A 24,071-nucleotide genomic window follows, 5' to 3' on the forward strand; every position below is an offset into this window, starting at 1 on the left:
GATAGTGAAAAGATTATAATGTAAGTGATTATATGTCGAACCCACAGAAAGCTACCTGTCTCACTTTGGGAACTGACCAAAAAGTCTTAGTCAAAGCCTTGATTGATTTTTCATGTTGATTTTATTGATTTTTCAGCATCATTCCAAAAGAAGAAATTGTTGATTGTGGTAGGCTCTTTCTCAAAATGGCTGAAGATACTCCTATTTCTACCTTCAAACTTCAGGAACTGGCAGACATGATCATTTCTGAGAATAGGTTTCCTATGAACCTCAGTTAAATTTGAGGAATTCATGGACAGGAATTTTATCCAAGTTGTTATTATCATACCTGATAACCCTCAAGTAGATTGTTAAAGGGTGCTACAAATTGCTTAGAACTTCCTAAAAGAGATTTTGGGGGACCATTAACCACCAAGATTTGCCTGGTTTCTCATCACTAAATGTATCATTCCACGACCGACAATGGGCATCAGTCCTGTTAAATTACTGATTGGTTGATGTTTCAAGATTCGCCTTGACCATCAAGACTTACCTGAGTACTTAGCAGATGAACAGTAATGTATTACAGCTACAGTTATAGTCATAATCAATAAACACTTATGGAGCACCTACTGTTTGCCAGGCACTGTACTAAGCACTAAGGATATAAATGCAAACAGAAAGACAGCAGCGCTTGCCCTAAAGAAGCTTACAGTCTAATGAGGAAAGATGACACATAATAGGAAACTGAAAAGCATGGAAGGCAGGGGATGGGGAGGCAAAAGAAGGTACTGGAATGATAGAGAGCTCCAAAGAAGTCCAAAAGCAGTGTGTCCATTGGGAAATATAGAGAAGACTGCTGGGGCTGTTTGGGAGGTTTTGAAGCTCATGGTCTGCCTCTAGTTAGAGGGTCTTATGGACACTATCCCAAAAGTAGCCACTCTTGATTTATTTAACAAGAAAACTAGAAATTATGAACCTGGGCCAAGGTTCCTGTCACTATAATTGAGATCATGGGGCTTGAGTCATATGAAGTTCAAAAAACAGATGGGCTGTTGTGGTGTCCCCATCTTGATCAATTACAGAAGCATTCTTCCCAGAGTGAATGGACCACAAGGGGTTAGAAGTGTCCCCTCTGAGAGTTATCTAGCATCAGGCTTTCAGCTGTACTTCCTGAGGGTTCTCCAAAGCCATAAAATGAGGTTAAAATTGAATCTTCTCTGATGGCTCCAACTAGTGAAGCAGAAGCACCTCGCATTTCTGTTTCCACTGCTCTTGCCTCGGCACTGGGTGAAAGGTTATGTTAGCTCAGGTGACGATGTCAGCCAGGATACAGGATATTAATTTTATTTCCTTGGCATTATTTAGAATTTTATATGCTTAGAGTTTTGGTGGTTGTATGCTGCAGTGATTTCCAGAGTTATTTTTGTAGCAATCATGTTCAATCATGTTGAAGGCCTGATGGTCCCTTGCCTGTTTACTGATACCCACCACCACTTTTTTTTTCAAGGCTTTTCGCAAATCTTTTTCCTCCTTTCCTGGGCTGAAATGTTCTGGAGTGTGGTAACTGGCAGCATTGGAAATGATTGTTATTTCTATGTGTCCTGGACATGGACAGGGAACTGGCTTGGGTGGGAGTTTGAACCCATTGCCCATGTTCTTAATGAAGTCTCTTCCTCTTCCTCCTTCAGCTAAAATCTTTCCCCAAATCTATCCTTGTTCCTTACAAGTTAGAAAACTTTTCTATAGCCTTGGATAAGCACATTGCCTAAACCAGTGTGACTTCGGAGGGACAAGGAATTGTTGGTAAAACAATGGGGGCCTTCCCAAGGATGAGGCTGGGAATCAGGCTGAGGAGAGAAATTTTGGAGATAACAGTTGCTCCCATCTTTCAGGGGCCATTTGCTTGCAATGCAGTCAAAGCAGGCCTGGCTGTGATGAGTGTGATAAAATGTGGCCACCACCTCTGAGCCCCAGGATAGGGAACTGGCCAACTCCATAAATCACACTCTGGAGACAACAGCTCTGCTCCCTCTCTTTATGCACCGATTTTAATCATCGCAGCCAGCATCTTCTGGCATGCAGGGTTTGGCTCATTCAACCCTCAAAATCCTGCTGTTACCAGAGTGCCCTTACTACGTCATTGCCCTCTTCCCTTAATAAGCCCAAGCCATGAATGGGTTTTTAGCAAGGCTTTACGAATGCCAGGAGAAAAAGTACAAACACGCAAGAAATTCAATTTACAAAGGACACAGAAATGTACAGTGTTATTCATTTCTTAGATTCACTTTAACAGTAAGCCTTTACTAAGTTCCTGCTGTGTTCAATGCCTTCTTTTGGATTCAAGGTATCCAAAGACAAAATATGAAACAGTCCCTGCCCTAAAGGAGCTTTCGTGATAGCATCATCATCATCATCATCATCATCATCATCATCATCATCATCATCATCACCATCATCGTCCTCATTGTTATTATTTCAATTGCTAAGTGCTTTAAAATTCACAATGCACTTCTACATATAATTACAACTAGTTCCTTCCCTGCTGTCTACAAATGTGCCTGGACCTCTCCATCCTTAAAAAAAAAAGTCTCCATTTGACCCTGCCCTCCCCTCAAACTAACACCCTGTAACTCTCCTTCCTTTCATGGTTACACTCTTAGGCAAAAACAACAGCTATCCATGCTAGCCTTTCACTTCTTAACACTTGTTTAAAGCTGCTGTCTCCAAACACTGATAAGTAATTTTCATTGCTAATTCCAATAGTCTTTTCCCATTCTTCTTGACTTCTGTGTTATCTGTTGCTATGGACCACCTTTCCTCTCATAGATACTATCTATGTTTTTATGACACTGCTCTCTCCTCGTTCTGCTCCCACCTATCTGATTGATCCTTCTCAGTCACTTTTGCTGAATTGCCATCTACATCACTGCCACTAACTCTGGCCATACCCCAGTACTCTTCCCTAGTCCCTCTTCTCATTTCTCCCTATACTTTTACCTCTTGGGAATCTCATCAGCTCTCATAGTTTCAAAGAATCACTTCTGTAGATGACTTCCATATCTATCCAGCTTTCTATTCTTTTCTGAGCTCTGGTCTTGCATTAGCAATTCTTTACTAGACATCGCCATCCCTATGTACCACAGACATTTAATACATGCTTTCATTCAATACATCCTTTCCTAATTTCTCTATTCTGTCAAGGGAACCAATATCCTTCCTAGGTCCCCAGGTTCACAATCTCAGTGTCATCTTCCATTCTTCCTATTTTCTCGCTCCCTGTATCCAAGCAATGACTTCCACCATATTCCTCATTTGCCTCTCTGTGCTGCCACGACCATCACCTAATTCAGGCCTCCATGCCTCCCACCTGATCTGCTGCAAGAACTTGCTAGATGGTCTCCCTAATTCTAGCCTCTCTTCTCTTCCCTTTCAAATCCATCCTCCACATGGCTGCCAAGTGGATATTTTGAAAGCATAGGGCTGGCCACGTCACTCCCCTATTCAAGAATTCCATTGGCTCCCTTTCTCTTTGACAGTTAAAGCCCTTCACAATTTGTCTCCCCTCAGTGTTTCCAGCCTGATTTCACAGTATTCTACCCACCATACTGTGTTGAAGCCAAACAGGTCTGTATGCGGTTCTATATACATTAAATCTCCTAACTCTTGACCTTCATGGCTAACTGGCCATCAACTTTGCAATGTTCTATATGTCCCACAACGCTCCCAAGTGAGAACTGAACCAGATTAAAATATAACTGGGAACTATTAAATGAAATAAAATAAAAATATGATAAAACATAGACAATATTACATTTTAAAACTGTCACAATGCAACCCCTAGGGATCCTTATGTCAAGATTAGAGGCCCCAGTTTCTATTCAAGCTTGATGCTACTGCTCTCACTGTCTCTTCATCACTATATTTGGGAATCTCTAGTTCTGTTGAAGGCCCAATTTGAGTGTTACTGCTTACATGAGGCCTTTTCTAATTTTGTAGCTCGTTAGCATTCCCTGCCACCCAAAAGATACTATGGTTATATTTATTTGAATTCTTTATATGTATACATGTTGTTTTCCCAGGAAAATGTCAGCTCATCAAAGGCTGGGGTTGCATCATTTTTGTCTCTATACTATACCAAGTACAAAATTAGCACATAGTAGGTACTTAATTAATGGTTATTGAATCAAACCCCATTTGATCCTCACAACAACCTTGTGAGTTAGCTGCTCTAGGTTTCATTACGCTTATTCTACAAAGGAGGAAACTGATGCTCAAAGTAGTCAAATAACTTGCTCAAGAAGAGTAAGAGATAGAATTCACACCCAGGTCTCTTCTGATTCCAGATCCACATTTTTTTAAACTACACCTTCCATATCTCATGTATACAAATATTCAACCACCTCCTCACTCCCACCCCCAAACTTCACCTCTTCAGTTTGGGTGGAACACAGAGTGTATGAAAAATACCAGAGAGATTAGAGCCACATTATGAAAATCTTTCAATGCTTTGCTACTGAGTTTATATTTTATTCTCTAGGCCATGGGGAGCCACTGAAGATTTTTAATCAGGAGGCAGGCGAGGGTAGACTTGTGCCTTAGGGATATGATTTGGCATTGGTCACTGTGTAGATTATGGCCCAGCAGGGAAACTAGGTGAGAGCCTACTACGATAGTACAGCCAAGAGGTGATGAAGACATGACCTAGCTGGTGACCACAGGCAAGGGAAAGAAGGCTACCACTTCTGATTCATTTCCCATCTGGGAAGGCTGACCCTTATTCTCTTCATGTGACCAGCCACCATGGGTTCTCAGACTTCCCTAAAGCACTCTTGACTCTCCCCTGCCTCTTATCATTTTCTGTTTTGCATCATATTTATGTGTAGATCTGTCATACCCCCTTAATAAATTGTTAGCTCTTTGTAGGTAGGTACTGTCTTGCATTTCATCTTTGTAAATTTTATAATTTGGTAGGAATCAGAGTCAGACTCACCCTGCCTAGAGTTGGCAGACTCTATTTCTCCTTTTTCAAAATTGGAAATGGACCCTTGTCTAGTTCTGTGGAAGCATGCATTATCTTCCCATCCTCTCCGGGTATTTGTCCTATCCCTTCTATCATCATCCTCTTGTCCTTGGCATTTGTAACTTCAGCTTGCTCTGAGCTGTTCCTGCTTTTGGCAGCTTCCAGGGTGGGAGCCTTGGGCCTTTGAGTTTCATGGCAGGTCCTTGCAACTCTTCAGAGACCTTTGACCTAACCAGGAAGCATCCACAGCAGCTTATAGAACATGGTGGAAATCATAATGTTAAAACAGGAAACAACCTCAGATCTCAAAGGCTCCACTCCTGGAGTCACTGTGACAAGGCAGGGCCAGGTCCACAAGCACCCACAGCATTATCGTGAATAAGTCACCACCCTGCTCCGAGACTCAGTTTCCCTATGTGTAAAATTAGGGCAGTGATACCCTGCAACACACTTTGATAGCAGGGCCCTGTCTTAAATATTTGTCTTTGCATCTCCTTCAGCCTAGCACAGGCTCTTGCCTAAATAAGTAGCTCATTGAGTGTTTCTTGAATGAGTGAATAAATGAATAAATTCGAACTTTTTCTTTTGGTTCAGAGGGGTTATAAGGGAACAAATGAGATGACTGAAGTGAATGAATGTGTCCCTAAGAGAAAAGTTGCCATAGGATAAAAAAACCAACCAATCAGAATTAATTGAGCACCTATTTCTTTATTCAGCTTGGAAAAGGTGTTAATTCACCTAGAAGGAAGTGGTTTACTCCCAGCTCCTGTTGTACTCTTAGTTCTTTGACATAAAAAAGAATATCTAAGCCAAGTGGGCCCAGACAGACATAGACATTGGGTTTGAGTGAGTACCTACTGTGTGCAGGGAGGAACACATGACATTCTCTTAGGAATGGGTGACCAACTCCAAGGAATGGTGAGAGGGTTGGGAAGACAAGAGCCATGCCCTAAATAACTTGACAACTCTGACAAACAGTGTGAATGAACAAATGCTCTGTAGTAACATGCACTCTGATAGGTGAGCAGATGTGGGATCCGGAAGGGAAGCTTCTTGGGACAGGGAATCTTTGAGGTAGGTTTTTAATCAATTAACCTTTATTAACCTTCTATTTTGTGGCAGGCATTGTTCGAGGCTCTGGAGATGAAAAGACAAAAATCAAATATCCCTGCCTCCAAGGAGCTTATGGTCTATGGGTGTGAGAGGATAATTGTACATACATAAGAATAGTACGAAACAGATACACAATTCAACAAAGTTACTTAGTGCAAAGTCCCTAGTAGCCAAGGTGATTAAGAAAGGCCTGGTACAGAAGGCAGCACTTGAACCTAGCTCAGAAGGAAAGCAGGGCTTCTGGGTGTGGCACTGGGGAGCTAGAGCATTCCAGGCATGAGGGACAGGCATGGAAATAAGAATTCAGACTGGCAGAGATGGAGAGAATAGGAGGAGCAGCATGGGCTTAGGCATTAGTGGGAATGAGGAAGGCTGATCAGAGAGGGCTGAGGGATGGTCCTTGGCTTTGGAAGGAGGCACTCAGAAAGAGGGCCAAGTCACTCTGCCCAGTCACCTTTCTTCCTCAAGGTCTCTGTCTGCAGCCTTGGGCTGCAGGGACCTAAGTTGGTATTTGGGGGTGTGGCTAGGGGAAAGGAGAAGAAGTCAGCACCCTGACCTGGTTAGACAAAAGGGTGAGACTAAAGGCACAAGGCTAGTGGGACACCAACTGCAGAAGAGGGAGAATGAGGAGGGGGGGGGAGGAGGAAGATGAGGCTGTGTGGCAATGAGGGATGGGCTCCCCATTTGGAGTCAGGGGACCTAGTCAGAGTCCACCTCTGTCATCCTCCTAGTGACTGACAGCAACTTACTGCCCTCTCATAAGCCTCAGTTTTCTCTACCATAAAATTAGAGATCTTTCTGGCTTTCTCATCTCCAGACCCTGTATCTGGGACTGGAGAGCTCACAGGTACTTCAGGGGAGTCTGCAGAGAAGGGATAACAATGATGATGGCCCTGGAAAGGCCAATCTGGAGAGTTTGCTTTGATGCACCAGACAATGGGGAGCCAGAGTAGGCTCTTGAGCAAGGCAGTGATGCAATGTCATTGGCCCAGTAGTTGCCAGAGTCCCAGGTTTAGAACCTCTTTGTCATACTGGTGCCTATGCACACCGTGGGCAGGCCCCTGGCAGTATAGACCCAGCCCCTTTACTTACTTCCTCTTCATTCCCCTCTCCCTTCCCCATCCCTAGCAGACCCAGTGCTGAGTCTCTTCTCCCCTCTCTCCCCCAGGGCCTGTATCAGCAGAGAGCACGGATGCCCTACCCCCAGGCGCTGCACCCCCAGCTGGGATGCTACTCCAGACAGGTGTGCCCAGTCACTGCTTCCAGGCAGCCCTCCAGCCCCACCTTCTGTGTGTCTGTCTAACTTTCCTTTTGCTTTTCTCCTGCTCCCTCTATTCATTCCCTCTCCTTCCTTCCTCTTGAACCCTACGGACAGGCACACTAATAATCTCAGAAACACTGACATGCAAAGACAGACAGGCATACAGACTGACAGACAGGCAGGCAGACAGAAAGACAGGCACAAACCCTCAGACATAGATAGACCCAGGAAGGCAATCTGGTCCAGTGTCATACTAAGGCAGAGCAGACAGTCTCTGGTGTAGAGAGATTTGAGAGGCTGGAGAACATGTTGATCACAAATCTGTTTCTGAGGGTTATGGAATATAACTACACAGATGGAGAGCTGGTTTCCAAAGCAATTTCCTATTCACTAATTAATTTGATTCTTATTGTATCCCTGTGTCATCATTAGGTCAGGAACCATTATGCTCATTTTATGGGTGAGTATGTGTGATCTAGAGGAGTGAGATGATTTGCCTAAGATCACAGAGTTAGCAAGTGAAATGGGTCTAGGAACCAAGTCTTTTGGTCCCAAGTACAGTGCTCGCTCCCTTCTGTCAGGCTGTTAGGAACCAGAAAACCCAGGGCCAAGTCCTAGGTTCAGGCAAGTCCCTCAGTTACTCCCTCTGTATAAGGGGATTGGACCTTTTGACCTCCCAGATCCTCCCAGCTCTACCATGCAATGTTTTAGGAGCCCTCCCAGGTCAAACATTCTATACTGTATAGCCTAAGGTTCCTTCCAGTTCTGATATTTTATATTCTATGGTCTAAGGGCCCTTTCACTCTGATCTTCCATGGGTCTATGTTGGAGGGAAGGCATTAGTCTTTCCAGGTTCCTCTTTAAAAATTTGTCCTCCTTCCCTTTCTCTCTCCATTTCCTCTATATCCAACTATTGAAGCACATTACCTGCCTCACCAGTAGATATTCATTTTATCAAAAAATCCTGGTCCCTGGACGGGTTGGAGCACAGTTATTGGAGGCAAAACAGGATGTTGGGGAAGGGGAGGGAAATGGGCAAAGGGATCTGAAAAAAGCAGAAGGCACTGAAGAAAACTTAGCTGACTTCACTGACCCCCATGTCATTCTGGGACATAGATACATACACCCAAATATTTAGATACTCAGATACAGACACAAATATAGCTTAGACATACACAGAAACAGACACATACAGACATAGACATAGATATAGACATAGACATAGACATAGACATAGACATAGACATAGACATAGACATAGACATAGACATAGACATAGACATAGACATAGACACAGATACAATTTAGACACACACACAGAAACAGCCACATAGGCCCAGACCTACAGACACCCAGACATAAACACTGACACTGACATAGTCACAGACACAAACACAGCCTTCCCTTTCTTCTCCCTGCCCCCCACCCTTCTTTTCCTTCTTCACTTCTCTGGTCACTCATGGGCATAGGGTAGGGAAGGATCTGAAGTCTTCATGGAATGCCAAGGGAATTCCAGGGGCCACAAAGCTGTAGTCCATTGTCCCTCTCCAAGATATAGGTCAGAGATTCAACCAGAGCCCCCAGGGCATGATGTGCCCCTTGGCAGCCCACCATAAGCCCAGGTAGCCTCTTGGATTGTCTCTGTAGTGACAGAGGGCTGTGCCATCCTCACCAGAGCATCCAGACAGGATCGTTAACTTAAGACATTTCATGTAACTTCAGTGGTGCCTGCCAGAGCCAGGGATGCCCTGTCCCACCTCATTCCTCTCACCCTAAATTTATCCTCTGACTTCTCTCGGTTTTGCTTAGCACTGAACTTCTAGCCCCAGGTGGGGCTTAGGGATTGGTTTGTCCATCCATAGTGCAGTAGCAAGAGTGCCATGCTTGGAGTCAGAATCCCTGAGTTGAATCCCACCTCTGAGAATTATTAGTTGTGTGACCTCAAGCAAGTCACTGCCACTTATTTTCCTCATCAGTCATATGGAGACTATAATATTTTGCTGTGAGCTGGTTGTTTTGTAACTGTAAAGTGCTTTGTGAATGTGAATTATTATATTATTGTCATTATTATTATTGCTCTGAGATGTCTATGATGCCCTGGTGTACTCACATTGCTGCAGATAGACAAGGTAGCAGATAGTAGAAGGGGAATGGGGGCCCAGAAATCCTGGGGGTTGGTGAAATCCCTGGTTTTCAGAAGAAAGCACAGTGGATTGTGGAGGAGAGGGCAGATGGGGCTGCGTGTATTTTACCCATGCTGGAGCATCCTCTGAGGAGGTCTCTATCATGCCAAGGTACCAGGAACAGCTGGGATGCAGTGCAGAATAATTCCATCAACACTTCTTGGACTTGCAGTTCATGTCAAGGAAGTATAAAGGAAACAGATAGAGGGACTGCAGCTGGTGTGTCTTGGGTCACACTGGCATCTCATTGGTTTTGGGCAGACATGGAGGCTAGGTGGGACTTGAGGGAATGGTGCATTGGCAAATGCTGTGGTGTGGAAGCTCCCAAATTGTATCTCCTTCTATCTTCTTAAGATGAGTGTGGGGCATTCCTCAAGCGTCAACCATGCACCCAGGGCCATAGCTCCTGCTGCCCCGAGGCCAGGATCATTACACACTGCTATGAGGGAGAACATGTGGACCTGGCCTCACATCCTGCCTCTGACTCTCACAACCTGGGTGACTTTGAGCGAGTGAGATGGCGTTATCTCTCTAGTCCTCAGTTTCTTCAACTGTAAGTCGAAGATGCTGAACTAGATAGCCTCTGGGGTCTCCCCTCTAGCTTCAGTTCTGTGATCCTCTGTCTCTCTGAAGAGGAAGTAAAGATCCAGTCTAGGTCTGTAGATCTGATTGTCCCAGCTGAACTCACGCCCTATTATCATCCAAAGGAGATTCCTGGTGGTGGGTACAAAGCTCAGGACACCAGTGACAGACAAAGCAACCCCTCCAATTGTCCCTGATGGATTGAGCACGGCATTCTGGGGCTTGTGTGTGTTGGAGTCAGAATATCCAGTCTGTCTACCAGGAAGGACTGGCCTTGCAGAACACCATCCTTCACATTTAGACCACATTGGTCATGAACCTTAGCCCTTCCAAAAGCCAGGAAGCTGCGGTCATATTGGAAACACCTCTTCCTGTTCTTTTATGCCTTTAACAGCAAATATGTCATAAGTATGTCCTGTGCTAAGCCCCATTCTCAGGGGAGTCATTACCTAGTAGTGGGGATAAGACACAAATATAGATAACTCTATTGTGCAATGTTACATAAAACGGGCACTAGAGAGATGCAAAGACCTGAAGGTGAAGGCTTATACAGAGAGGGGAATCAGGAAAGCCTTCTTGAAGGTGATGTTTGGGGGGAGCTTTAAAGATCACAAGAATTCAACAGGCCAAGAGGTACTGGGAGGATATGTCAGTCACTGAAAACAGCCTGAGCAAAAGTAAGGAGGCAGTAGAGTACAGGACATGTTCAAGGCTGTGGAACAGAGCATTAGGAGACAGGACTAACAAGGCAGGTGGTGTCGTTGGATGGTAGAATGCCATGTGTGTCGTCTGAGGAGCTTGAACCATAATTCTGCTCTCTCACTCATCAGCCTCCTCCTTGTATAGAATTCACATGCCTTTTCAGGACTTGACATCTTTAAATGCTTGCAATCAGGGGAGTTGTATGTATGTGTAGGGTAGGGGAGTATTTGGAAGGGAGTGGAAGGGGCAGTAGGATGTTTGGCTCAGAGCTGTAACTAGGGTGGGATGATCAGAACTTTGTCATAGAGCACTAAAATTTAGAGGATGATGACAGCACTTCTTTAGTAAACAGAAACACCTGAGTATAGCAGCCAGTTAGCAAGAGTAATTAGTTATCTACCAGATATTTCCTCCCCTTCTCACCCTAGGTAAATTCCTTCCCAGTGCAGCCCCATCATTCTCCCTGACCTTACCCCTAGTGGTGACCTACCTATGAGTAGCCTCATAATATCCTGGATTCTCCATCCCAAGGGCCTGCATCCTAGCATTTCTGTTCCTCCTCCCCCAACTAAATTAGTCTTAAGAAGCTAATTTGGGAGCTTGCTTTTTGAAGCTTCTTCCAGCTCGTGTGTCTCTGAGGAAACAGGGTGTGGGAGAGAGTCTTTCCCTGGTAATGAGAAAACAAATGTCAGCTGGGTGATCTCCTCCTTACCCCATCTTTGGCCCGAAGTCTTTCTGCCTTCCTATATAGAATGTGGTGGCCCTTGTCTATGGGGACAGTTCTAATCTTGAGATGGGGTTCTAAGTTGGATGAAATAAATTTAGTATGCCTCCATTTTTGGTCTGATTTGGCACTCACAGAGACTGAGGTTGAACAAATCAAGCCTATTATATTTGGTGATGGCAGAAACCAGAAAGTGAACTACAGCCTTGGGTGGGTTTTAGGGTATAATCTATGGAACACATGGATATGGCCTTGGTCTGTGGGACTCAGGGAAGGGAACTGGGGGGTGGGAATGGAAACTGCCCTGACAGCATGGGGTTCCTCTCTCCTCTCTGAATGACAGGTGATGCCCTACAACCCGCAGCAGATGGGACAGCAGATTTTCAGATCATCGTATACCCCCTTGCTGAACTACATCCCTTTTGTCCAGCCTGGCTATTCATACCCACAGAGGACACCTCCCAAGCTGTCCACCAACCCCCGTGACCCTTCCCCCATGGCAGGAGATGGGCCACAGTACCTCTTCCCCCAAGCTTATGGGTACGTTCCTAAATTCTACCCTGGTCCAAGATGGCATCTATCTGGAGGGGGAAGGCTGAACCATTTGGGGTGGAGGTAGGGACACTGTGAAAATATTAGTTTTTATAAAGACAAACAGGTCTGGATAGTGTACCAAATGGTGTCCCAGAAGGTGTGACTAGTCCACAGGCAGGCTTCCCTAGGGGGTTTTTGTGGTTGGTATAAGAGCAGCAAAATAGTGGCTGAAATCAAGGTCTTTACTGGATGCTACAGGGAGACAGAAGAATGGATATGGCCCATGGCCTTAGGAGCTCCCAGCTCAGTTGTAGAAGTATAACAAGAAATCTATAATACAAAGCATTACATGGTAGACTATAACCAAGTACAAAATTCTGAGCACAGAATGTGAGTGTGATGAGAGCTCAGGAAAGAAAAATTGCCACGGACTGGACAAGGAGCACAGAATTTTAGAGCCGGAAGGGACCATAAACATCACCTATGTTCAGCCCTACATCTTATAGATGGTCAAGAAAGACTTTGCAGAGAAGAGGTAACTAGAGCCAGGCCTTCATCAAATCATCCCCAGAGTGAAACAGCAACATGCTGGTTAGTGTCCTTAGCTCTGTTTTCCCTCCCCCACCTAATTCTTCCCTCCACAGAGATTCCAGATTAATCTTGCTTGTGTCACTCTTGCTCCCAAGAACCTGCAGTAGTTCTCCGAGCTTTTAGGACCTTGTTCAAATTTCTTATCTCAACATTCATAGCTTTTCAACAACTTGTCCCTACCCAGGGGCAGCCAGGTAACACAGTGGTTGGTACACCAGACCTGGAATCAGCAAGAGCAGAGTTTGAGTCTCAGGTTACGGAAGCCCTGGGGAGAAGACCTGAGCCTCAGATACTTATTATCTGTGTAATCTGTGTAATCACAACCTCACCCTTGGTTTCCTCATCTGTAAAATGGGACTAGTAATAGTGTCTAGCTCCTAAGATAGGATCAAATGAGATAACATTTATAAAACATTTTGCAAATCCTAAGACACTCTATAAATGCTAGCTATTATTACCTGTCATTCTTCCTTCTTTCCAAACTGTACCCTTCACTGCAGCAATAATAAATCTCAATTCATTCATTCAAAAGATATTTCTTAAGCACCATCTTTGTGCCCACCACCATGCTAGACTGTGCAGAGGATACAAAGTCCTAGCCCTCAAAAAACCCAGAATTTAATACTTGGATATGTTAATGCATCTGTGATCTCATCAATGTAGCTACTTCTTTCAGTGATACACTTCACAACACATCCATACCCTCTCATCCTGAGTCTTGTTCATATCATGCCTTCAATCCTGCACAGGGGCTCCATCCAATACTTTGGGGCTGTCCCCTAGAAATCTTGATGCCAATAGAATGTGTATTTTAAGATAAAATAAGGGAAAAACTCAAATGCAAGGCAGTATGTGCAAAATTCCTGTGGATAGGTGCCAACAAAGAGCTGTAGGAGATTAGAGGAGGGAGAGGTCACTGCTGATCAGAGCGATCAGAGAAAACCTCACAAAGGAAGCAGCATTTAAGCTAGACTTTGATGAATGGGCAAGATTTCTATAGAGATGAGGCAGAAGGGCTTTGGAGGTGAAGGGAACGGTATCACAAAGCAACAGAGGTGAGAAAACACAAGGTATGTTTGGGAGATGTCAAATAATCCAATTTGGCTGTAGTGCAGGGTTTAGCTAGAGGAGAGGTGGGAGTCTTGAATTCCAGGCTAATATTCAGCCCTAAAAGCAATTATGGATTATTTTTGAGAAGGAGAGTAATATGTTAGATCTGTGCTTTGGGAAGATTATTTCAGCAAGGAAGGATTGGAGAGAAAATACTAGAGGCAGGGAGACCAGCTAAGAGATGGCTACAGTGATCCAGGAAAGAAGTAAAGAGGAGTAAACTAGAGTGGTCACATTGTGAGAAGAGAGGAAGGAAAGATTTGGGAGGCATTGTGAAGGAAGAATCCATAGGACTTAGTGAAGATTGGAGATGGGAGGAGGGGGTAAAGTAATATTAAGAATCAAAAATGGGTGCAGATTTGAACTTGGGAAACTAAGATAATGGTGGATAGTTCCATTCCCTCAGTAAGTACAGAGAAGTCAGGAGGAAGAGTGGGTACTTGCTTGTGGGTTGTTTTTTTTGGGGGGGAGGTACATAGGAAGATGAGGAGTTCCATTTTGAATGCATTAAATTTGAGGTCTTGGTGGAGAAGTCCAGCTAGCATACAGGAATATGGGACTGCATTTGGAAAAAGGGTCATGGCTAGTAAAATAGATATGGTGATTATCTGCATAGAAATCACAGCTGAGACTACGGCTGTGGTTGAAATTGCCAAGGGAAAGAGGAGAAAAAGAAAGAGAAGAGGACCAAAGATTAAAACCTGTGGACTATACATATTAATGGAGAAGAAAAAAAAGAGTCAGAAACAGAAACAGAGAGAAAGAATGGAGTTAGAGGAGTGCAGTGCCACAGAAATCAGGGAAAGAGAGAGAATCCAGAAATGGCATCTAGGGGATTGGCTGACAGTGTCAAATGCTGCTGAGACATTAAGGAAGTGGAGGAACAAAAATAGGCCATTGGATATAGCAATAGAAGGTCGTTACTGACATTAGAGCTGTTTCAGAAGAGTCTGTATAGGTGGAAGTCTCACTGCAGGGGCTTGATATGTGAGTGGATACCAAGGAAGTGGAGGTAGTCAATCTAACTTCCTCTTTCTACAAGTATGGAATGAAAGGAGGGAAAGAATAAGAACAGGAAATAGCAGAGTGGGGAGAAGTTTTCCTCCCATCAATGATGAGGAGATCTCAGACATTTGAATAGGAGAGGTTAAAATGATAAAGCATCTGGAGTATTGTGTTCACTTCTGGGCACTGCAATTTCAGAAGGATATTCATAAGGTCAAGAATGTTTAAAGGAAGGTCATCAGAATGGTGAAAACCATGTCTGCTGTAAATACCATGTGGAACTGAGGATAGAAAAGAGGAGCCTCATTAAGGGCTATAGGCAACAAGTAAAATGAGCTAGAGTTGTAACGCAAGGAGGCAAATTTGATATCATAGGTATCACTGAAATTAGCAAAGAAGCCCACAACTGTAATATGTCATTAGATGACAATATACATTGTTATTTTGTCTGTTTGTTTTAAACAGTATAGCAATAAAAAGCAGAGGGTAGCATTATAAAGGAGCGACAGCCATATGAGGATATCCAGGAACTGTAGGAGGGCATCTGGGTGAAGATAATGGAGAAACTGACATGATTTTGTAATCAGGGTATATTACAGACCACCTGTACAGAAAGAATAAACATATGATTTTGGGAAAGAGATTACAAGCTTGGCATAGAGGCATAATATGATAATAATGAAGAAGTTCAATTATCCAGACATCTATTGGCACTCTTTCTGCCAAAAACAGAGCTGATGATAATTTCTTGACTTGTTTCAATGAAAATATTATCTTTCTAAAGGTGGAGGAACTAATGATGGAATTCTATTCTGGATCTGATTCTAATGGGGAGAATAGGTTGCTGGGGTAGGAGGCAATTATGGGAGCCTTGGGGTAAGTGATTTCTACCTACCTCTTAGGTTGTGATACAGGAAAGAAAAGCTGGGCATATGGTTACATGCACCCTAGACTTAAGGAGAACAGATTTCAAAGAGCTTGGAGGATGAGTCAGTATGAGCCCATGGACTAGAATTCTATAGGGGAAGTCAGTAAAAGAGGAATGAGAAATTTAAGAATGAAATTCTGAAGACACAAAGGAAAACAACTCCAATGAAGAGAGAAAACGGGAGCTGTCTGAAGAGATCAGTATGGATGTAACAGAGAACTTACCAGCCAACTTAGATTTTGAAAAGCAATGTGCAGAAGATAGAAGTAAGGGCAAGTAACAGAGGATGGATACAAAAGCATGGCATAGTTTGGAAAAAGATGGGCAGGTGTGTGAAAACTCAGAATAAACTCAAGCTGGTGAGGAAAACTGATAGCAACAAAAAGAGGATTGGAGGGAGGGATGCTATATTGGAGAAAAAAGCAAGTGAAAGAAATGATAGGAATAGCGCTTGGGGTAGATGGCATGATGACCGACAACAAAGAGAAGGAAGGGCCCTTAATTCTTATTTTCCCTTTTTCTCTGCCTCAGAAAATGGCCTTTGAAATAGAATGGACAGAACAAAAATGTACAATAGGGAACTGATAACCAAGACAAGTATGGAAATAGTGGGAGAGCACCTAGCTACCCTTGACTAATTCAAGTCACCTGGCCCAGATGAACTGTATACTTGGTAACTGAAAGAAGGGCTGAATGTGATTGCTGAGTCACTGTCAGTGATATCTGGAAGATCTTGGAGAATGGGGGAGGTACAGAAGGATTGGAGAAGGGTGAGTGTCCCGGTGTTCAAAATAGGAGAGTCTGCAAACTACAGCCTGATGCGAGGGACTGTTTTCCAACAAAATTGCAGAGTGCACTCTAAAAAAGGTAGTTCCTGGATATCAAGGAAGGGAGTGAACTCAAAGAACCTGCATGACTCCATCAAGAACAAGTCATGCACTTTTGATTTCCTTTACTTGTCAGGGAAGCTAAGTGTGTAGATGAGGCAGATGTTGGAGGGATAGGTATCCTAGATTTTAGCAAAGTGTTTGATAAAGCATCTCATGCTGTTCCAGTGGGAAGGCTGGAGAAGTGTGGACCTCATGATAGGATGATGGTAAGATTCATCAGAACTGGTTGAGTGGTCAAACTCAAAGGGTATCCATTGTTTTTCCATGTTAGTCATGGGAAGGAAGCCCCCAATATAGGGTCCCAGGGATTTTTGCTGGCCTGATGCTATTTAACAGATTTATCAATGATTTGGATAAAAGTATAGATGATATATGCAGCAAATTATCAGCAAACACAAAGCTGAGAGGGATAGCTCACATTTTACATGATGGTCAGAACTCAAAAAAAAGATCTTGACAATTCAGAGCTTTGAATTGAAACTATGATAGTGGAATTGAATATAAATAAATATAAAGTCATACTGTTGTTGCTCAGTTACATTTGATTCTTTGTGACCTCATGGACCACAGCATACCAGTATCGCCCGCGGGGTTTTCTTGGCAAAGATACTGAAGTGGTTTGCCATTTCCTTCTCCAGTGGATTAAAGCATATAGAGGTTAAGTGACTTGCCCAAGGTCACACAGCTAGGAAGTGTCTGAGGCTGGATTTGAACTCAGGTCTTCCTGACTCTTGCCTCAGAGGTCTATCCACTGAGCCACCAGCTGTCTTATACAGTCATGCGTTTGGGTTCAAAAAAAATCAAATACACAAGTATAGGAATGGCAAGGTAAGGCAAGACAGCAGTTTGGGGTTTTTCTCTGCTGTAAAAGCTCTGGTGCCTTTGGCATACTACAAGTTCACTGCAGGCCAACCATGGAAAATATGCGGCAGCCAGAAAATTGATTTCAATCTTGAGCTACACTGAAATAGCTTGGTAGAATACAGAGGTGGTGGTCCTTTTTTATTCTGCCCTTCTCAGACCATACCTGGAATATTGTGTTCTCTTCTTGGAAGCTTAATTTAAGGAGATCATTACAATGGAGAAAGTCTGGAGGGAGATAGCTAAGGTGGTGATAACTGAGTTTATCCTCTATGAGGTTAGTTGGAGAAAATAAGGATGTTTAACCTAGGGAAAAGAAGATACAAGGGGACATCATAGTTGTTTTCAAGTTGTCTGCTTTGTTATGTTTGACTACAGAGAAATAGGAGTGATGGGCAGAAGTTGGAGGATTTAGGAGAATTGAGGCTTGATGCTGGAAAACTCCCTACTGAGTAGAGCTATTCCAAAGTGGAATGGGCTACCTCAGTTGGAAGTGGGTTCCCCTTCCTTGGAGGTCTTCAGGTGGTGAGGGTTGGGATGCCCATTTGTCTTGTTTCTTGTAGTGGGGATTCTTTGTCAGACATGGCTTGGATTTGCTGACTTGCTTCTGCTCCTTCCAACCCTAAACCTCTAGGTGATTCCAATATGTGGCCAGCTAGAGTAGAGTGGGATGAGAAGTGTTCTGCTTGGCCCCAGAGAGCAAAACTAGGAACAATGGAGGGAGGTTACAAGCAGGCAAATTTAAGCCTGTCAGAAGGAAAAACTTCACCAGTTATTGAAGGTAGAATGGCTGCCTTAGTGAGTGGTTAGTCCATTTCACTTGAGGCCTTCAAACCAAATACTGCTTATTGGGTGTGCTATAAAGAGGTTTTTTCTTCTGATATAGGTTGAAGGAGGGGTAATGGTATGGCTAGTCTTCCAATCAGGAAGACCTGAGTTCAAGTCTCATGTCCAACACATGCCAGCTGTGTGACCTTGGGCAAGTCATAACCTCTCAGTGCCCCAGGAAGCTCTCTAAGACTACCCATTGCACAGAATATGTTGATCTGCATTATAGAGGGAATTTACTCATCATGAGGAAGCTCCAATACCAATGAAACCTGGTAATTAAATCTGTTTCTTTTTACCACAACTGGTAAAAAAGATGGGTTGAAAAAGTTGGTTTCAGAGGTCTCCTTTCTCCCAACTTTGTGATTCAGTGATAAAGGAGAGGAAGGACCACCAGAGAAAAGTCCCAGAGGAAAGGAGTGGGAATGGTATTAAGGAAGCAGGTAGAGAGAGGAAAGCTTTGTTTTCATGATGTTACTTCCTTTAAGACAAGATAAAGAGGAAAGAGTGGGTAAAACAAATACGTATGTTGAGGTGAAGAAGAGGCAAAATGGGAAATTGAAGGAGATTAGACCAGAAGTTCTTAACTTTCTCAGAGCAGTGGAAAGTGATCACAGTGAACTTATTCTTGTCTTTGCGTAAGACTTCCGCCTCCCTGGAATGCTCTTCTTCCTCAATCTATCCAAATCCAGCCATCCTTCAAGGCCTTTGCCATATCCTGCCCCCTGCAGGAAGCCTTTGTTAGCTGCTTGAGACAATCCCATTCTCTCTTCTTGCCCACTCCTCAAGGCTTCACACCTGCATCATGTCTAGTATATAATTTAGCAGTGGTCCAAGCCAACCTTGTCATAGTGCCTAATTGTTTTCATGTGTAAGTCATACCAACCCTACTAGACTAGGAACTGCCTAGAGCAGGGACTGACTCTTTCCTTTCCTTGTCATCTCCATAACACCCAGGGCTTGGCGAGGAGGCATTTAGTTCATGCTTATTGCCCTAAAAATGAAATATAGTATTGGGGTCTTGTAAGAAGGAAGGGAAGGAAGTAGAAAGGTCAGGGAATCTTACTGTGTCTCCAGATGCACCCCAAGAAGGCATCCCTTTGTCTGGGTCTGACCCTGAGCTCTCCTTTGATTTCAGATTCCATGAGTGAGGATACTGTCTTTAGAAATAGAAGCAGCCCGAGAACTCTCTAGCCTGCCTAGTCAGCAGCCTCCTGGGTATGGTGGGAGATCCAGAGGGTTCAGGAACGTGGCCTAGAGCTTTGGTATTTCCTCACCCAGCAACCCTACCTAAACATTGGGGTGGGACCCCTCTACAAGGTCCTGGGTATGGAGATGAAGGTAGCATGAGGGAGAGTGCAAAGAACACCGAGCTGGGAGTCAAGAGAACCAAGTTCTAGTCCTACCTCTGGTATTCACATTCTGTGACCCCCTGGACAAGCCATTTCCCCTCCCTCAGCCTCAGTTTATCACTGGTAAAATGAGGGGGTAGATGTCCAAGGCTTCTTCTAGTACTTCTGTTATATGAGCCAAGCCAATTGTTCTCTGATGGCCTGGGCCCACAAAAATGGACATGGGAAGATCCAGGTTGGGGATGGGGTGGGGGGGGTCCTTTTTCTAGCAAAGGAAATAACTAGGCTCCTTTTAATTGTTTTACTTTGATCAGAATGCAATCTTGGGCTTTTGCTAGAGCTCAGATGGGAGTCTGTCCTGAGGATTCCCATCTCCATGCCTGTCACAGGACTTTGACAATCACCCAATTCAAATGAGAACCTCAGCAAGCACTGGGCTGATGATGGCAGGAGATTTCATCAGATCAACTGTTTTTTTCTTGCAGGTTTAGCTCGACATCCAGTGGACCCCTGATGAACAGCCCCTACTTTTCTTCCAGTGGCAATGGCATCAATTTTTAGCTGTGCTTCTCCCTTTCTTATTCTGCAATGCTGGCCTCCGAGATCCTCTGGTTTCAGGTTTGGAAAGCCAATGTTCTGGCCAGGCAGGTCCTCTCCCCCATACATGCACAAACATTCCAACATATACATGCACACATATACACATAACACCACACACACACACACACACACACACACACACACACACACACACATGCCCATGCACATACAGAGTTGTATTTAGATGACATGAATGGTTTTTGTTGTTGTTGTTGTTGGTAAAATAGGAGTAAAGCATATAATAAGAAAAAAAGTTTGTATTTATAATAAAACTCTGAACTACTTGAAATGGATTCATCTCTCTTCCTGGCTGCTTGTTTTGAAGTGCCCCATCTACCTGTCCAGGTCTCCTGGCATTTATGAAAGTTGCCTGATTTCAATGCTTTTATTGAAGTTGGGGCAGGCTGGGGAGAGAGCAGAAAGAATGGAGTTCCTTCTGAGCTTCAACCCAGGTGCCCCTTAATCATCAGGATACTGAGGTATGGTTTCCTTCTGGCTTTATTTACACTGGTTGTAGAGTCAGAAAACCTGATTTAAAATCCTACCTCTGTCACACTCTGTGTAATCTTAAAAATGTCACAGAACTCCTCTGGCCTCAGTTCTAAAATGCCAGCATTCAAACACTTCCTACCTCAGTTGACCCATCTGAGGAATGAGGCTTCCCATCTGCATGCCTATCATGTGTGGTTTGTCCTTCGTTCTTGAAGAGGACCGTGACATCAGGGAGATGACGATGACTTGCAACTGAATTGGATTGCAGTGAGGGAGGGCTGTGCAAAGTCACCAGCCTCGCTTTCTCCTCCAGAGCCATCTGGGGCCAGTCACCAGATATAGATCAGGACCACTAGGGTTGGCCCAGCATGCAGTTAGAGACCTTGGCCTTTTTAAGCTAAGGTCTTTTCAAGTTCTCACTTTGAGTGATGCAGTGCCCGGGGAACAGGGCTCTTTAAGAACTGGGTCAAGGGTTGGCCCCTTTAACAAAGAAAAAAATCAAATTGGAGGGGAAGACCCTCGAGGTTGCTAGCCAAAGAGAAACAGTTACTATTTACATTCACTCAGCCTGAAGGGCCCAAAAAAATAACCATTGAGTGGTGCTTGGCCAGACACCTATACTTGTGCAATCAATGAGATGCAGAGTGACCTGGGTTTAAGGCATGATCTTATATATATATATATATATATATATACATATATGTATATATATATATATATATATATATATATATATGTGTGTGTGTGTGTGTGTGTATGTGTGTATTCATGCATTCATTTATTCATTTTATTTATTTGTCTATTTATTTACTTATTTTTAGTTTTCAACGTTCACTTCCGTAAGATTTTGAGATTTAAATTTTCTCCCCCTCCCACTCCTCTCTTCCCCCCAAGATGGCATCTGATATAGACCCTTACTTATATATTCATATTAAGCATATTTTCCTATTAGTCATGATGTAAAGAACAATTAGAACTAATGAGAGGAACCATGAGAATGAAGCAATAAAACAAAGCAACAAAGGAAAAGGAGAGCAAATAGCGTGCTTCCATCTGCATTCAGCCTCCATAATTCTTTCACTGGATGTAGATAGCATTTTCCATTGTGAATCTTTTGGAGTTGTCTTAGATCCTTGCATTGCTGAGAAGAGCCAAGTTTATCAAAGTCAGTCATCGCACAGTGTGGCTGTTATTGTATACAGTGTTTTTCTGGTTCTGCTCATTTCACTCAGCATCAGTTCATACAAGTCTTTCCAGGTTTTTCTGAAGTCTGCTTGCTCATCATTTCTTATAGCACAATAGTATTCATTACATGCATATACCATAACTTGTTCAGCCATTCCCCAATTGATGGCATCCCCTTAATTTCCAATTCTTTGCCACCATAGGAAAAGCTGTTATCAATGTTTTTGTACATGTGGGTTTCTTTCAAGGCATGGTATTTGAGAAAGAAATCCAGCATAGGACTTTGACAATCACCAAATTCAAAGGCGAAAACAAGCCCTGATAAGGGCATGGTAACAATGCTCATTAATTCCCCTCCTAAACCAAAAGAACTTAAGGACTTATTCCAGACCAAGGTGGGTTCTGCAGAAGGTGATCAGAGGAGCAAGGAGGGGATAGACTTGGTCGTGAAAGATTTAACCCAATTCAATTCCACAAACATTTGTAAAGCATCTATTATTTGAAGAGTCCACAAAAGCTACACCATGGAATGGAGGGTTTCCTGGTTTCCTGGAGGCTATACCAACTTATACCAGCTACCTACAAACACTGACAAGTTCTACCAAGCTAGAAAGTCATGGAGCATGGGCTCTGTAATGGGCCATGGCTATTGCCCAACAGCTCAGCTTCATTAAGGTCAGAGAGACAGACTCATCCCTATTGGTTGGCTAGGAAGCAAGGAACTCTTAGACCATGCACACCATGAAGTAGGCAATAGTACACAAGGGCCTTTAGGCCCCCATGCTACCTTCCATCTAATTCTGTATAGTGGAGGTGCTAAAGAAAAGGAAGTTTATAGACTGCCTACAAATGCTACTTGAAGTTCTGTAAGTGTCAGCTCTTTGATTATTGGAGGGGTGAGTGAGTTAGAAACTCACCTAGCTCTTATATCTAGCCCCAGACCAGGTGTCACATCCCCCAGGCATCTACCAGGACTTCAAGTCCCACACACTGTGGCTATATCTCCATCTGCCCTGACAGCACTCATGTCACACCTCTTCTTACATCTCCCTGTCCCCTCAACCCCAACATTTTGTTCTTGCTCTGGGAAAACCTCAAATAATTACTCTTATTGCTACCAAAGAAGGATTGGAAATCCACTGCCCTATGCTTTCACTAGCCAGACCAAAAGTGACTTCCCCGAACACTACTCCTCTTTGAATGTTGAAAACTTCTATTAGAATGTAAGCTCTTTGAGGGCAGGGATCAGTTTGTTCTTATGCCTCTAGTGCTTAGCATAGTGATGGACACATAGTAGGAGTTTAATAAGTGCTTCTTTGGGGTTAATTAATGATCAAGAAGTAGATATAATAGTAGATGAGTTGAACCATATCCATACTGACATTCTCGCTACTGCTAATGATGATGATGACAATGATGTCAATAGTTAGTATTTAGATAGCTCTCTAAGGCTCACACAACACTTGACAAATATTGGATCTTCACAACAACCCTGGGAGATAGTTGCTATTATTAGCAGCAGTTAAATGACACTTGGATAGAGTTCTGGGCCTGTGTTCAAATCCAGCCTCAGACACTTACTTAGAAGGCATGTGATCCTGGGTAAGTCACTTAACCCTGTTTGCCTCAAGTTCCTCAAATGTAAAATAAGGGAAAACACCCATCTGTCATGGTGGTTGTGAGGATCAAGTAAGATAATAAAGTGCTTAGAACTGTGCCTGACACATAGTAGGTATTTAATAATAGCTTATTGTTGTTCATTCCTTTTTGACTCTTAATGAGTTTTCTTGGCAAAGGTACTGGAATGGTTTGCCATTTCCTTCTTCAGTGGATTAAAGCAAACAGAGGTTAAGTGACTTGCCCAAGGTCACACCAGCTAGTGAGTGTCTGAGGCCAAATTTGAATTCAGGTCTTCCTGACTCCAGGCCCAGTGTGCTATCCACTGAGCCACCTAGCTACCTTTAATAGATGCTTATTTCCTTCTTTATCCTCTTTCTATGGATGAGGAAACTGAGGAAGACAGAAATTAAATGACTTTCTCAAGGTTATACAGTGTCTTAAGCTAGATTTGAACTCAGGTCTTCCTCAGTCCAGGTCTAGCACTCTATCCACTGACATGAATGGAAAA

At 43.5% G+C, this 24,071-nt stretch overlaps 1 protein-coding gene across 1 annotated transcript in view; it reads left to right on the top strand.

The window, feature by feature from the left end:
• The window catches only part of CUNH1orf94 (chromosome unknown C1orf94 homolog), a 62,222-nt gene extending 41,873 nt beyond the window's left edge, over positions 1-20,349 (top strand). Inside the window, 3 exon segments of the mRNA XM_020983719.2 lie at positions 7,284-7,358; positions 11,911-12,107; positions 20,152-20,349. Of these exon segments, the coding sequence (XP_020839378.1) occupies positions 7,284-7,358; positions 11,911-12,107; positions 20,152-20,227 (348 nt within the window). The 3' untranslated portion in view covers positions 20,228-20,349.
• Positions 20,350-24,071: the final 3,722 nt, after the last annotated feature.

Source organism: Phascolarctos cinereus, unplaced genomic scaffold, assembly GCF_003287225.1.
Source record: "Phascolarctos cinereus isolate Bilbo 61053 unplaced genomic scaffold, phaCin_HiC Scaffold_726;HRSCAF=1367, whole genome shotgun sequence".
NCBI classification, from domain to species: Eukaryota; Metazoa; Chordata; class Mammalia; order Diprotodontia; family Phascolarctidae; genus Phascolarctos; species Phascolarctos cinereus.